The sequence below is a fragment of the Balaenoptera acutorostrata genome, chromosome 14 (genome assembly GCF_949987535.1).
Source record: "Balaenoptera acutorostrata chromosome 14, mBalAcu1.1, whole genome shotgun sequence".
In the NCBI taxonomy this organism is placed as follows: Eukaryota; Metazoa; Chordata; class Mammalia; order Artiodactyla; family Balaenopteridae; genus Balaenoptera; species Balaenoptera acutorostrata.
In genome coordinates, this window is record NC_080077.1 from 62459530 (window position 1) to 62476466 (window position 16937).

At 37.1% G+C, this 16937-nt stretch overlaps 1 protein-coding gene across 2 annotated transcripts in view; it reads left to right on the forward strand.

The window, feature by feature from the left end:
• Nucleotides 1-9082: 9082 nt before the first annotated feature.
• The window catches only part of MMS22L (MMS22 like, DNA repair protein), a 138348-nt gene continuing 130493 nt past the window's right edge, over nt 9083-16937 (forward strand). For both annotated transcript variants that reach the window (XM_057527910.1, XM_007169668.2), the window contains exons 1-4: nt 9083-9202; nt 9793-9971; nt 11030-11155; nt 14208-14257. In XM_057527910.1, coding sequence (XP_057383893.1) covers nt 9808-9971; nt 11030-11155; nt 14208-14257 — 340 coding nt within the window. In that variant the 5' untranslated portion in view covers nt 9083-9202; nt 9793-9807. The remainder of the gene's footprint in view (nt 9203-9792; nt 9972-11029; nt 11156-14207; nt 14258-16937) is intronic.

Here is a 16937-nt window from a genome sequence, read left to right on the forward strand (position 1 = left end):
ATATTTTCAATATTAGGATTAAAAGCCATAACTGAGTTTAGCTATCTCACTGTATCCTCCATAATGACGATTGTATAAGATCATTAAAGTTGGATTTACCATTGGTCAGATTTTACTAAAATACTGAATCCAATTCTACGTGTATGAGCAGTTACTATAAAAGAGGTAAAGTGATCCTTGGTTTCATTTAAGTTATGAGGGAATGCTCTTGAACTTTAAAAAAGATTTCCATTAAAACAGTGATAAAATTTCTGAAACGGAGGGCTTTAACTTTGGTATATATTATATTCAGTCAAATTTATGAAAAGTTTCCCTACTAAAAATATGACATTCATATTAAATTGCTTGATTTTGAGTCTGATAACATAATAATAGATTATCAAATGGATGATAGATGGTTTGTTTCAATATTTAAAAGAAAAAAGCAAATCAGAATGGGTTTACTAATAATATAACATTCAAATTCTATCATATGTACCCCCTCCTGAATGTTGTTAGAAATCACAAAACCATGAAAATCACAAAACTATGCTAATTGAACTCAATTTTTTAGATCACCAATCTCAAATAGTCACTCAACACTCCCAGACATTCCTTCTACACTTCCCTACTAAATATACTTTTTTACTCAACAATATGACCATCACATATCTTTTGTCTCCTCAAATCTCTAACAACCACTCTTTCTTCTCACTTAAGTCAATATGTCATTAAGAATATACATGAAAACAAAATCTACTAAAACAAAATCTAGTTCGACTTCCAACCACCCATTTCACCATCTTTGGCTATCTTTATCTATATACCTCCCATTCTTTCTGTTAATTAAAAATTGTCCTTGATCCTATTAGAGGCCGATATGTCATCTGTGTGGTAAATACGATTCCCTCTTGTCTTCCCAATGCCAGCAGTCCTGCAGCCATTCCTCTTCTCTTCAGTATCATCAATTCTTCCCTTTATACTTGATAATTGCCATAACCTCATACAAATGCTCTAATATTTCTTATCTTCAAAACACCATCTCTGGATCCCCACACCCCCCTCCTGCCCTAATTTTGTGCTTTATTTTAAATTAAATTCCTGGGTAAAGTTTCTATATTTGCTGACTCACCTCCCATTTTCTATCCAACCCACTCCAATCTAACAACCCCTCCACCACTACTCAACTGAAATGGCTTTTATCAACATCAGTAATAACCTACATTTTGCCAAACTCGATGGTTAACTTGTTTTCTCTTATTTTTCCAGTTATCAGCAGCATTTGACATAGATTATCCATTCTTTTATGAAAATCTCTTGGCTTTTGTAACAGATGTCACACCACACTGTACACACTTGAGTTTTCTCCTGAGAACTGGCCTTACTGCTTGCCTTTCTTGGTTGACATTTCCCTGTTTCCTAGTCCTCTGAATATCCAAAAGTTTTATAATTTTAGCTCTTACATTTAGGTCTGTGATCCATAGTGAGGTAAAATTTGTAAATAGTGCAAAGTAAAGGTCGAACTTCATCTTTTAGTGTATCAGTATCCAATAGTTGAAGACTGTTTTTTCACCATTGAATTATCTTTGCCAAAAATAAATTGACCGTATATGTATGGGAGTCTATTCCTGAATTCTATTCTGTCCCACTGACCATGTCTATCCTTAGACCAATACCACACTGTTTTGATTATTGTAGCTTTATAATAAGTCCTGAAATCAGATACTCTGAATCTGCCAGTACTGTTCTTATTCAAAATTGTTTTGGTTATTCTAGGTCCTTTTCATTTCCATATCAATTTCTGAAAGCATATGTGAATTTCTACAAAAGAAAGGCCCCCTGGGATTTTTGATTAACATTCCATTGAATTTACAGATAAATGTCAGAAGAAATCTTAATAATACTGAGTGTTCCAATTCATTATCATGCTATACCTATTTAATTGGGTATTCCTGAACTTCTCTCAGCAATATTTTGCAATCCTCAGCATACAAAATCTTGTGCATATTTTGTTAAATTTATCTCTAAGTACTTTTGATGCCATTAACAATGTCTAAATGTTCATCGCTTGTTTATAAAAATACAATTTATTTTGTATAGTGACATTGAACCCCGTGCCACCTTGCTGAATTCATTATTAGTTCTATTAGCTGTTTTTGTAGATGTTCTCTACATAAATAATTATGTCATCTGAGAATGATGATAGTTTTCCTACTTCATTTCCAATCTATATGACTTTTATTTTTTTCTCATACTTTACTACATTGGTTAGTCACCTCCAGTACAATGCTGAATAGAAGTAGAGAAAGAAGACATCCTTGTCTAGTCCTCAATCTTAGGAAGAAAACATTCATTTTCATGATGTTAATAGTTGGTTTGTCATGGTTGCCATTTATCAGGTTAGGGAAATTTTATTCTACTCCTAATTTGCTGAGAAATTTTATCATGAATTGATATTGAATTTTTCAAGTAATGTTTTTCTTCATATTGAGGTGACAATGTGATTTTTCTTTTTACAGTCTTTTGATATAATGAACTACCTAATTGTGTTTTAAAATTCAAACCAACCTTGCATTCCCAAAATGAACCTGATTTTTTTAGCATATATCATCCTTTTTTTTTTTCCACTGGAGTATAGTTGCTTTACAATATTGTGTTAATTTATACTGTAGAGCAAAGTGAATCAGCTATATGTATACAAATATTCCCAGTTTTTTGGATTTCCTTCTCATTTAGGTCACCACAGAGCACTGAGTACAGTTCCCTGTGCTATACAGTAGGTTCTCATTAGTTATCTATTTTATACATAGTATCAATAGTGTATATATGTCAATCCCAATATCCCAATTCACCCTCCCCCCCCCCCTTGGTAGCCATATGCTCGTTCTCTATGTCTATTTCTGCTTTGTAAATAGGATCGTCTATGCCAATTTTTTAATTTAATAATTAAATAATTTAATAAAATCGTCTATGCCAATTTTTTCAGTATATATGCATTAACATATGATATTTGTTTTTCCCTTTCCAACTTACTTCACTCTGTATGACAGTCTCTAGGTCCATCCATGTCTCTACAAATGACCCAATTTCATTCCTTTTTAAGGCTGAGTAATATTCCATTGTATATATGTACATTTCTTTATCCATTTGTCTGTCGATGGGCATTTAGGTTGCGTCCATGTCCTGGCTATTGTGAATAGTGCTGCAATGAACATTGGGGTGCATGTGTCTTTTTTAATTATGGCTTTCTCTGGGTATATGCCCCGTAGTGGGATTGCTGAGTCATATGGTAGTTCTATTTTTAGTTTTTTTTTTTTTTAAATTTATTTATTATTTATTTATTTATGTCTGTGTTGGTCTTCATTTCTGTGCGAGGGCTTTCTCCAGCTGCGGCAAGTGGGGGCCACTCTTCATCGCGGTGCGCGGGCCTCTCATTATCGCGGCCTCTCTTTTTGCGGAGCACAGGCTCCAGATGCGCAGGCTCAGCAATTGTGGCTCACGGGCCCAGTTGCTCCGCGGCATGTGGGATCCCCCCAGACCAGGGCTCGAACCCGTGTCCCCTGCATTGGCAGGCAGATTCTCAACCACTGCGCCACCAGGGAAGCCCTATTTTTAGTTTTTTAAGGTATCTCCATACTATTCTCCTCAGTGGCTATATCAATTTACATTCCCACCAACAATGCATGAGGGTTCCCTTTCCTCCACACCCTCTCCAGCATTTATTGTATGCAGATTTTTTTGATGATGGCCATTCTGACTGGTGTGTGGTGATACCTCATTGTAGTTTTGATTTGCATTTCTCTAATAATTAGTGACGTTTAACATCTTTTCATGTGTTTGTTGGCCATCTGTATGTCTTCTTTGGAGAAATGTCTACTTAGGTCTTCTGTCCATTTTTGGATTGGGTTGTTTGTTTTTTTGATATTGAGCTTCATGAACTGTTTGTATATTTTGGAGATTAATCCTTTGTCAGTTGCTTCATTTGCAAATATTTTCTCCCATTCTGAGGGCTATCTTTTCATCCTGTTTATGGTTTCCTTTGCTGTGCAAAAGCTTTTAAGTTTAATTAGGTCCCATTTGTTTATTTTTGTTTTTATTCTCATTACTCTAAGAGGTGGGGCAAAAGAGATCTTGCTGAGATTTATTTCGAAGAGTGTTCTGCCTATGTTTTCCTGTAAGAGTTTTATAGTATCTGGCCTTACATTTAGGTCCTTAATCCATTTTGAGTTTATTTTTGTGTATGGTGTTAAGGAGTGTTTTAATGTCATTCTTTTATATGTAGCTGTCCAGTTTTTTCCCAGCACCACTTACTGAAGAGGCTATCTTTGCTCCATTGTATATTCTGGCCTCCTTTGTCATAGTTTAAGTGACCATAGGTGCATGGGTTTATCTCTGGGCTTTCTATCCTGTTTCACTGATCTATATTTCTGTTTTTGTGCCAGTACCATACTGTCTTGATTACTATAGCTTTGTAGTATAGTCTGAGGTCAGGGAGCCTGATTCCTCCAGGTCTATTTTTGTTTCTCAAGACTACTTTTGCTATTCCATACAAATTGTAAAATTTTTTGTTCTAGTTCTGTGAAAAATGCCACTGGTATTTTGATAGGGATTGCATTAAATCTGTAGATTGCTTTGGGTAGTATAGTCATTTTCACAATATTGATTCTTCCAATCCAAGAACATGGTGTATCTCTCCATCTGTTTGTGTCATCTTTGATTTTTTTCATCAGTATCTTGTAGTTTTCTGTATACAGGTCTTTTGCCTCCTTAGGTAGGTTTATCCCTAGGTATTCTATTCTTTTTGTTGCAATGGTAAATGGGAGTGTTTCCTTAATTTCTCTTTCAGATTTTTCATCATTAGTGTATAGGAATGCAAGTGATTTCTGTGTACTAATTTTGTATCATGTGACTTTACTTAATTCATTGATTAGTTCTAGCAGTTTTCTGCTGGCATCTTTAGGACTTTTTATGTATAGTATCATGTTATCTGCAAACAGTGACAATTTTACTTCTTTGCCAATTTGGATTATTTTTATTTCTTTTTCTTCTCTGATTGCCATGCTAGGACTTCCAAAACTATGTTGAATAACAGTGGTGAGAGTGGGCACCCAGGAGCATATGTCATCCTTTTTACGTATTGCTAGATTTTACTTGGTAAAATTTCTGCCTCTGTTTGTGTGATATTGAATTGTATTCCTTTTTCTCATTTTTGTCAAGTTTTTATGTAAGTGTAATGCTGGCCACATTAAATGAGTTTTGAAGTATTCCATCCCCTTCTAATTTCTGAAAGACTTAGTACAGAATTGGTACTATTCCTTCCTTAAATGTTTGGGAGAATTCAATAGTAAAACCATCTGGTCCTGGAGTTTTCTTGTAAGAAGTGTGTGATGTGTGTGTGAGAGAGTTTATTTAACTAAGTGTTAAAATTACTAAGATGAATATAGAGATAGTCATTATCTTTTTCTTCTTTTGTGAGCTTTGGAAGTTGGTGTCTTTCAAGGAAAATGTCCATTTCATTTATGTTTATTGCATAAAGATGTTCTAAATACCCTTATCCTTTTAATATCTGTAGACTTGGTAGTGATGACATCTCTTTAATTCCTGATATGGGTAATCTGTGTCTTCTCTCTTTTTTCTTGATCAGTCTGGCTAAAGGGTTTACCAATATACTGATCTTTCCAAAGAATCAACTTTTGGTTTCATTTATTTTCTCTATTCTTCTTTTGTTTCATTTATTTCTACTCTTTATTATTTCCTTCATTCACTTGCTTTCATTTTATTTCACTTTTTTTAGTTTCTTAAGATAGAAGTTTAAATTATTGAATTGAGCTCTTTCTTCTTCTCTAATGTGAGCAGTTCATGTTATAAACTTTGTGTTTTTATTTTCATTTAATTCAATATATTTTCGAATTTTCCTAGTGATTTCATCTTTAATCCATGGGTTAGTTACAAGTACGTCACTTAATTTCCAAATAATTAGAGATTTTTTTCAGATATCATTCTGTTATTTATATCTAGGTTAACTCCATTGTCATCAGACAATATCCTTTGTATGATTTCCAACCTTTTTAAGTTGATGAAATTTATTTCATGGATCAAAATATGGTCTATCTTAGTGAATGGTCTATGTGTCAAGAGTATATTCTGATATTGCTGGGTTGAGTCACCTATAAATGTCAATTAGGTCAAGTTGGTAGTGCTGTTCAAGTCTTGTCATCTACAGTAATTTTCTGTCTACTTGTTCCACCAATTACAGAGAGAGGAGTGCTGAGATCTCTGTAATTACTGACTTGAATATTTCCTCTATAAGTGATAGTATTTTTCTCTTTCTGTATATTGAAGCTCTGTTACTTGAGATATATATATATATATATATATATATATATTTAATATTTTGTTTTCTTGATAAAATTGACCTCATTTCTGTCAGATTCACTCTCTATCTTTCTTCAGTCTGGATTCTACCCCATGAGCCTGAACTTTATAAGTTACATCCTTGCCCTCTGCTTTTAGGTTGGTTTTGGCCAATGAGAGACACCAGTTGGCATTGCAGTGTGGAGGGAAAGAGGTTTGGGTATAGGTATACCTTGGAGATATTGTGGGTTTTGTTCCAGACCACCACAATAAAGCAAATATCGCAATAAAGTGAGTCACACAAATTTTTTGGTTTCCCAGTGTATATAAAAGTTATGTTTACACTATACTGTAGTCTATTAAGTGTGCAATAACACTATGTCTAAAAAAAGGTATGTACCTTAATTAAAAAATACTTTAATGCTAAAAAATGCTAACCATCATCTAAGCCTTCAGCAAGTTATAATCTTTTTGCTGGTGGACGGTCTTGCCTCAGTGTTGATGGCCACTGACTGATCAGGGTGGTGGTTTCTGAAGCCTGGGGTAGGTGTGGCAATTTCTTAAAAGAAGACAAAAATGAAGTTTGCCACATTGATTGACTCATGAATGATTTCTCTGTGGCATGGAAGGCTGTTTGATAGCATTTTACCCACAGTAGAATGTCGTTCAAAATTGAAGTCAACCCTCTCAAACCCTGTTGCTGCTTTATCAGCTAAGTTTATGTAATATTCTAAATCCTTTATTGTCATTTCAACAATTAAGTTCGCTTTCTTACATGGGCCTGGTTAGTGGTACCCCAAAATAATTATAATAGTATCATCAAAGATCACTGATCACAGATCACTATAATAAATATAATAATGAAAAAGTTTGAAATATTGTCATAATTACCAAAATGTGACACAGAGACATGAAGTGAGCAAATGCTGGAGAAACAGTGCCAATAGACTTGTTAGACACAGGGTTACCACAAACCTTCAATTTGTAAAAACACAGGTATCTGGGAGGCACAATAAAGCAAACCGCAATAAAATGAGGTCTGCCTGTACTGAATCCTACTAGCTCCTTCCTGTTGGGTTCAGGTTGACACTGACTATGCTCCTCCGTTAAGGTACCATAGGTGGCTACCAGGTAGGTGGCTGTCTCCTACAGCAGTAAGTCTCCCTGGGCCCTGGCAATCCCTTTTTCCCTTACCCCTGAGGCCTAAAAGTAATAATGACTCTCTGATTATTTCTGGGTGCTTCACCATCACTTTTTGTTTTCTGGTAATACCATCCACATCTTTGTAAACTGCCCTTTCATTAAGCACCTTTCAATCACCTCTCTTGAGCATGCCATCTATTACTTGATGGAGATTCTTTTTTTTTTTTTTGGAAAAATTCTTACTGATATAATATGTATGATAGTACTAGCTTAAGTTATTTCAGAGAATTTATTTAGTTCTTCCCACTCCACTCACTGGTTTAACCAAATTGATCACTCAACATCAGTCACTTGAAAAAGGAAAAAGGGGTCTATTTGGATTTTGAATAGAGGAAGAAGTAACAATGACTATCTGTTGACCCAGGTCTCCTAAACTCAGTGTCACAGCCCAATATTCTCATACCTAGGCACTATTTTCTAGAGATTGTCATAGATGACACTATGTGTCATGCTAGAGACACCACATGAACCATTAATGAGTTGCACTGATTCCCAACAAAGCATCAAGTCTCACGGTATACAGGCTGAGCATAAGAGACAGAGCACCCAACACAGGGTCCCTAGGTTGTAGTCGGAATAGGGATCATATTGTTTTTCCCCACCTCATCCCATTTGTCAGAAACTATGCGGTATTCGGTTTGAAAAGAGGAAAGTTTTGATAGGTTCTCTGTGCAATAATTAAACCTAGGACAAACTGGGAGAAATGGGCAATGGGGAATACTCAAATTATAGCAGGACATTTAAATGAGAAATTCTCATGTTTTTCTTGGAACTTAAGACAGTTGAAATGTGTTATCTGACTTAGACTGAAAAGTCTTCTGAAGAGTAGAATTAAAGAACACTTTAAAAAGATAAAAACGGGAATTCCCTGGTGGTCCAGTGGTTAGGACTCTGTGCTTCCACTGCAGGGGGGGCCCAGTTGGATCCCTGGTGGGAGAACTAAGATCCCCAGAGCCCCATGGTCAAAAAAAAAAAAAAAAAGATAAAAATGCCTTAAGTGTACTCTTTACAAACGCGTCCAAGTTTAAGGGACTTAAACCTGTCCAGATATGTCATTTAAAAAAACTTTTAATACGGAAAGCAAGTATCACGTGACCTACTCAGTGTTTCCACACATTGGATTAACCTCATTTTTGCACTTGCCTTGCCCACAATCCATGAATAGGCATCCTCCACCTCAACAAAAGAGCTGCTGGGACTAGGGCAGAACAGGAGGTGACGGCGCGGCCCTCAAACACCCGCCTGCTACTCACTTCAGCAGAGCTCTTTTGCCAAGCTCGGCCAGACGACAACCCCGCGGTCCCTAAGCCTTGCTCACCTCAGCCTCAGTTTCCTTTCTCGGTGAGGCCCAGCCTTTCGGCCCAAAGTACCAATTAAAACTACTAAAGGAAAAAAAAAAAAAAAAACCAGAAAGAAAAAAAAAAAGGCAAATCGCCGAACAGAATCCTTGACTGGAAGACTCTCGCGAGAACTTACGGAGCTCTGGCTGTTCCCGCGGAGACCTCGCGAGCGGACCTCCGGGGGCGGGCTGCTCCGTGGCCCCGCCCTTTCTGAGCGCGGGCGCGCCTTGGCGGGAATTTCAGCTGTTTGGGATTTAGACCACGCGGACGAGCTGGCTCTGGTCGGGACCGCCAGGGTGGATCATTGGGACTGAAAGTGTGAGCAGGTACGACGTGCACCAAACCAGGGGCGCCCGGGGGCGCAGGACACCGGCTCCCCTCGCCTTTTGGCCGGCCCGCGCGGATCGCTGCCTTGTGCGGACCTGGCGGGGCTTGCCCCCGGCCGGGAGAAGTCGGGGTTTGCGCCAGGCCCTACTGATACTCGCCTGCAGTCTCCGAGGGAGCTTGCTGTTCCATACACTGCGGGGAAACTGGCTCAGTGCGGTTTAGTAACGTAGCGGAGGACGCAGGTCAAGGCGGGCGCTGGAAGTGCAGCTAGATCTGTCCTGCCAACATTTTTTTCTTCTTCACCCTGCCCTGGGTTGCAGGGTCTGACGTAGAGGGGATTTTAAGTTACTGCCACAGCCGGTCGGGGGTGCATTCTAAGTTCTGACATCCTTGATCTGGTGGAGTCCGTGGGAGGGAGAGTTGTTGAGGATTTGGCCTTTCCTTTTTTTCCTTTGTGCGGAGGGATGGCGGCTTTTGGGGAACTTTCTGAGGTCACCCCCAATGTCTCGGCCCTCCCCACCTACAGGAATCTCATCACAACTTCTTTGGAGCCCTTAATGATAATTATAATGAACCCCAAACATTTCAGGACATGAAGTAAACAATGGATAACTGTCCCGCTGCGTCGACGTTCCTGACCGACAGCTTGGAGCTGGAGCTGGAGACAGAATGGTGCAAACCCCCTTGCTTTTCTTGTGATTTTGACAACAGAGGAGGAGGAAAACATTTTTCTGGCGAGTCCTACCTTTCCAGCGGAGCTCTTAAGCGGTAGGTAAAAAATCGGAAACTTTGTTTTTCCCTATTCAGATTTTTTTATGTCTGTTTAGGAATGTTATATAATTATGACTTAAGTCCATTAAACTTTAATGTTCATCAGGCAATGTTCTTGTAAATCGGCTTAGTATATCACACAGATGCAAGCTATTAGCTCTGTTGGTTTCCTGGTTAGAGCACACCTGAAAGTTTTTTGCAAGGACAACTTTCTTGTTACCTGATGTTCTCTGACCTCACTGCTGCCTCAGCTTTGGAGTAAGGAGCCGGGCACTAATTTACTGGAAGTGAATTCTGAACTACCTGGGCTTTTTGAAGTCGCATTTCCTTCTAAAACATGAGATAATATTCTGAAGCATCTCAGTGATTAGGACATACACATTTTTTGTTGCCCCAGTTTCTTCTCACTGTATATTTATACATATAGAAATATTATAGACTTATTTTTTTAAAACTTTCTAATGCTCCAGATTGTGTAAGTTCACAGGAATGTTATCTTCAAAGCTCTTGTCTTGGACAGGTGTATACACATATTGCAGTAAAACCGCTGTTACTGAAATATTTTGGAAATACCTGCTGAGGCAATTTCAGTAGAAAGGAAACCATTTTTGTTGATTATTACAGTTGTACCTTCTTTGAGACCTTAAAGGATATTATTCAACTTGATTATGCCCTTCTTTAGACATGGCTCAGAATACCTTTTAACTGTTTTAAAAATTAAATGTTCCCTCAAAGGGTGAAATTCTACAACTGAAGACCACTGTTGAAGACAGATGAAAGTATGTTCCCTAGACCCCTTTCCACATTTTTCCCTCAAGTTATATTGCTCTTTAGTTAAACTTTTTTTTTTTTTATCACAGTGTAGGGTTGAATTCTTAATACAGTCCAGTTGTACTATTACTGAGATATAAGGTACCAAGGCATTTCCTTACTTTACAACATCATTGTTGACATGTCATGTGTAATATGGATTCATATAATGTCAAAAAAAACCTCATGCTATAGTGTGGGATATAGCATACTTTTTATGAGATTAAATCAGAGTTTCATTTCAGACTGATTTTGAATCTTGATCCTTTACCGACTAATTTTGAAGAGGATACAGTGGAAATATTTGGCATTCAATGGGTTACTGAAACAGCATTAGTGAATTCATCTAGAGTTCTCTTTCATCTCTTGAGGTATGTTTTGTCTTTTATTTTAAAACTGCAATTGAGTGTAGATGCTTTTCAGTTTTAAGTTACATTGCTGGGTGGTTTCTAATACTGATATTACAAGAGCACCTGTAGAATTGTGATTGCTGCTTAACTTGATTATCTTATCAGTAACAACAATTAAGCAATAATGTTTGATGGAGTAATGGTTTCAATGAGTTCTTTTTTAGTGATTTTCAGAAGTTTTATTCTTCTGTATTTGACATCATATATTGAAGACAAATATTTTAGGCTTTGAACTATACGATAATTTTGGAAGAAAAATAAAATACTTTTGTTGCTTAATAGTCATAGTTTTTTAGTAATCTTTAGAGAATGAACTCAGACTTCCAAATATATTTTTCGGACTATAATAGAATATGTAATAGAAATATGATTAACCTGGGCAACATTAAAAAAATTTTTAATAAAAATTTTCAAACATACACAGATGTAGAGAGAATAATATAACGAACCTCCATATACCCTCCCTCAGTTATGATAAACATCAAGGTTTTATCACATTTCCTTCATCTGTCCTTATCCCTCTACTTTTGGCTTAAGTATTTGTTAAGCAAATTCCAGGCATCATGTCATCTCACCCTTAATTACGTCAGTATGTATCTCTTAAAAATACGAACTTATTTTTTAAACATAAACATTACCTCATAAACACAATTAACGAAATTGAAATAATTCTTCATTATTATTTAAAACCCAGTCCATAATTCAGATTTTAGATTTGGAGTCACTTATTAAAGGCAAATTATTAGCCCAAAATACATTAAGAATGTTTACATGGTAATTCTAAAATTTATATGGAACCACAAAAGATCCCAAATAGCCAAAACAATCCTGAGAAAGAAGAGCAAAGCTGGAGACATCACACTTTCTGATTTCAAACTGTATTAGAAAGGTGTAGTAAACAAACAGTATGTTATTGGCATAAAAACAGACACATAGATGAATGGAACAGAATTGAGGGCCCAGAAAAACCCACACGTATAGGGACAATTAATTTACGGAGAAGGAGCAAAGAACATACAATAAAGGGCAGTCTTCAATAAATGGTGTTGGGAAAATTGGACAGCCATAGGCAAAAGAATGAAACTAGACCACTGTCTTACATCACACACAAAAATTAACTCAAGATGGATTAAAAGCTTGAATATAAGACCTGAAATCATAAAATGTGTAGAAGAAAATATAGGCAGTAACCTCATTGACATCAGTCTTAGCAATATTTTTGTGGCTCTAACTCCAAAGGCAAGGGAAACAAGCAAAGATAAACAAATGTGACTACATCAAACTAAAAAGGTACTCACAGCAGAGGAAACCATCGTCAAAGTGAAAAGGCAACCTACTGAATGGGAGAAAATAATTTGCAAATCATATATTTGGTTAATATAAGGGGTTAATATTCAAAATATATAAAGAATTCATGCAGCTCAACAACAACAACAACAACAAATCTGATTAAAAAATGGGCAGAGGATCTGAACAGATATTTTTCCAAAGAATACTTGAAGATGACCAACAGGCATATGAGAAGATGTTCAACATGACTATTAAGGGAATGCAAATCAAAACCACAGTGAGATGTCACCTCACACCTGTTAGAATGGCTGTTATCAAAAAGACGAGAAATAACAAACGAAGATGTGAGGAAAAGGGAATCCTCGTGCCCTTTTGGTGGGAGTGTAATTTGGTGCAGTCACTATGGAAAACAGTGTGGAGGTTCTTCAAAAAGTTAAGAATAGAGCTACCTATGACCCAGCTATTCCACTTCTGGGTGTTTATCTGAAGGACATAGAAACACTAATATGAAAAGATATATTCACCCCCTGTGTTCATTGCAGCATTATTTTTAACAGTCAAGGTATGAAGGTACGGAAACAACCTAAGTGTCCTTCAATGGATGAATGGATGAAGGAATTTTACATATTTATATATACACACACATATATACACACACACACAATGGAATACTATTCAGACTTAAAAATGAGTGAAATCCTGCCATTTGCAGCAACATGGATGGACCTTGAGGGTATTATACTTAGTGAAATAAGTCAGAGAAAGACAAATACTATATGATTTCATTCATACATGGAATCTAAATAAAGTAAATGAACAAACAAAACAAAAACGAACTCTTAGATACAGAGAACAGATCAGTGGTTACCAGAGGGGAAGGGGTTTAGGAGGTGGGTGAAAAAGGTGAAGGGAGTCAACTGTATGGTTATGGATAGTAATTAGACTTGTGGTGGTGATCATGTTGTAGTGTACACAGATGTGGAATTATAGTGCTGTATACTTGAAACTTACATAATTAAAAAAAAGAATGTATACATGGTACATTTAAATGAAAATGGGAAGTTGGAGGGATTTCTCCTCTCACCCTCATCCCATGGGACCTGTGCCATATTATGTGTTTTATTGGGAAAATAGGCTGTGTGAGTGATTCTATATAATCCTAAACATTATAGAATGAGTTGAATCTTACTCAGGGCATAGGTTATGAATGTGGCTCAATCTTTAAGGAGCTGAAAGGCAACTAGGAAGAATGGCAAGAGAAGATTATTCTCAGAAATTAAGGTGGAACATTGTAAGTTAAAACTTCCCCTGATTAGTCTACATTACATATTCTATTCCTCTTCAGAACTCCTATTGTGTAACTATATGATACAATTTAACATTTCATTATATAACTGTTAACCTAGGATGTTTTATATAACCATCTTAAACTTCTTAAAGATATAAACAGTATCTTCTTGATGGTGAAATCTATGATATTTTATATAATTTTTGAGATAAATGTAGCTGTTAGCAGATCTTTTTGGGAGGTCAAAGACATGTTTTATTTTCTCTCAAAGTCTTTACTACCTGAAGCTGACACTAATAAACATTCATGAAGTGATAAACATTATTCATGAATGAGAGGCATTAAAGCTGTGTAAAAGATTTGTAAATACTGTGTAATTGTTACATGCTTTAAACTATTCTAAAACTAATTCTCACCTTACATTTTTTAAATTAGGCAACAGCTCTACAACTTGGAAACCTTATTACAGGCCAACTGTGATTTTGGTAAGTTTTAAGTGTGTTTAATGGCAAAAAGAAATGGTGCTCCCTTACAGTGAATTGTACATGGGTCTATGATGTGTCATTGGGCTATCATAATAACAGGAAGGAAGTGATAGTCCAGAAGTTCAGGATACAGTTATATTTAGTGTTCAGAAAAAGTATGACACTTAAATTTTGTTTGTAGATGAAATTTATAGTATTTTTCCAAATCTGCAAGTAAAATTAAGGCTAAACATCTTTGAAGTGAATTAGTAACTTGCTTTGGGGGTGGGGAGTGGGCTGGAGAACTTAGAGAAATAGAAAGTGCTGGACCTCATGCTGTCTTTCTTGTTTTTCTTTTCTGCTTTCTGTTTTTGTTTTTTTGGGGTTTTTTTTTTAATTTTTAATTTTATTTATTCTTATTTTTGGCTGCATTTGGTCTTCGTAGCTGCGCGCGGGCTTTCTCTAGTTGCAGTGAGCGGGAGCTACTCTTTGTTGTGGTGTGTGGGCTTCTCATTGCAGAGGCTTCTCTTTGTTGTGGAGCATGGGCTCTAGGTGCACGGGCTTCAGTACTTGTGGCAGTTGGGCTCCGTAGTTGTGGCTTGCGGGCTCTAGAGCGCAGGCTCAGTAGTTGTGGCACACGGCCCTAGTTGCTCCACAGCATATGTGATCCTCCCGGACCAGGGCTCGAACCTGTGTCCCCTGCGTTGGCAGGCGGATTCTTAACCACTGCGCCACCAGGGAAGTCCCTGTTTGTTTTTAACATTTAATGGATTACTGATTTGTGAGGGAATTGGTATAGTTAAGGTAGTGAAGGGAATTGAAGGGCAGTGTGTTTTAGTTCAGGCTAGCTGCTTCTCCTTTCTAACAGTTCTGGTACAGTGTAGTATTTAGAATCATGACTCGGTGGTCAGCCTGGGTTCTAACCCTAGCTAATTGTGGGTCTCACACTAGGTAATAGTTCCCACCTCATTGAGTTCTTGTGAGGACTAAATGACATAACGTGTGTTAGGTGCTTAGCCTAGTGTCTGTTATTAGTGATGCCCAGCAACCAAAGATCACTTGGAACCCACCTTTGAAGGGTTTATTAGCTTAGGAAGCAAGGGGGAGATATACATCATGAGGAACAGTTGGGGCTTCTCAGTAAGAGGAAGTAGGGAGGGGCTTGTGACAGGGTATGCGCTTGTGCTGGCTGATTTGGGGTAGAGTTTAAGGGGGCTATGGCTTTATTCTGGATTTGATGCTGTTAAGAAGCAGAAGCAATTTGATGACTAAGTTAATTTTTAATTTTTCTCTAAAAGGTGGGACACACAGAAGGAGGCAAGGGAAGATTATAATTTGTAATGAAGCAATAGTCATTTTAGCTGGAAGAGGAGGGTAGTCTGTTTCTGTATTTTGTTTGTTTTTGTGTGTGGTTGTGTAGTGCCTTGTTTCTGTGTCAGACATGATTACAGAGAGGTTTTGTGTTTTTCTTGTTTCACCATAATCATGGAGTGATGTTGTGTGATTATTTTTGATATTGTATGACAACTGTTTAATTTCAGTAGGGAACATCATGGCCTAATTGTTATCAGCTGTCAGGGCTGTTTTATTTGTTTTGTTTTCTTAGTTTGTCCTCAGTAAATGTTGGATATTACTGTTTCATTATCACCTGAGTCCCTGCTTCATGCCAGGTACTGTGCAAGGTGCTGATGAATCAAAGAGGAAAATTATGCTGCTGAAGAGTTTGCAGTTGAGTAAGACAGATAAACAAGCATAGTCAGCATGGTAAATGGAAGAGTGTAGTAACAGAGGCATGCAAAAGCTGCTACAGGAGCCAAGGGATTTATCCGTTTATGTGCCCATCACTGAGTGATGGCAGATCTTGGTCTTCAAGGATGAGGAGGAATTAGCCAGGCAAAAGATTTTGGAGAAGTTTTGGGGATAGGATGAGTTCCAGGTAGAAACAACTGTATAGACAAAGACATTGAAGTATATAAAAACAAAAGTTCAGGGAGCAGGGAGTAAGTAATAATTACGTATGGTTGGACCCGAGTGTGTGTGAGTGGTTAATTTTTGGAAGGGATGCAATCATAGGTGTCTTTGTAAGCAGTGCCAAAGACCCAGAATTTTATTTTGAAACTCCTGGGGAGCCTCTATAAGATTGTAGTGGAAACAGCAAAAATACCTTTACTATATAGAGTGACTTAATTAAATTGGGTTTGTGGAAGGCATTTATTGAGCAAGATTATTCCTTGAAAAGCACTTACTGACCTAAAATTACTACAGTGGACTATCTGTTGAAGTGGTTACTTGTTACACTGACATTTTGGCTGGTGTTATTACTTAAAAAACTTAATGACAGATTTGTTGGGCAGGTTAGCAGTATTAAAGACTATCCCTACATAAGCTTACTCCTGCCATGCAGCTGTGTCAGGGCTTTGTTAATAAACTCATGTAAACCCTTGGCCCTCAACCCTCCCCAGAAAGCCCTTATGTAGGGTCACTTACTGAAGTGCATATGGTTCTTGTTCTCCTGTTGATTTTACTCCCTGGATTGCTTTCCTGTTGAGGCAGAATAGCATACATTTTATTTTTTACTAATACCTGTTATTAAATATAGCTGTTGATGTTACTCCTTTTTCAGATATTGTATTTTTTTTTGTCTCTAGGCACTTCATTTGGATTCTTTTTTATGCCTTCCACTGTTTTTAGCTTCGTTGAC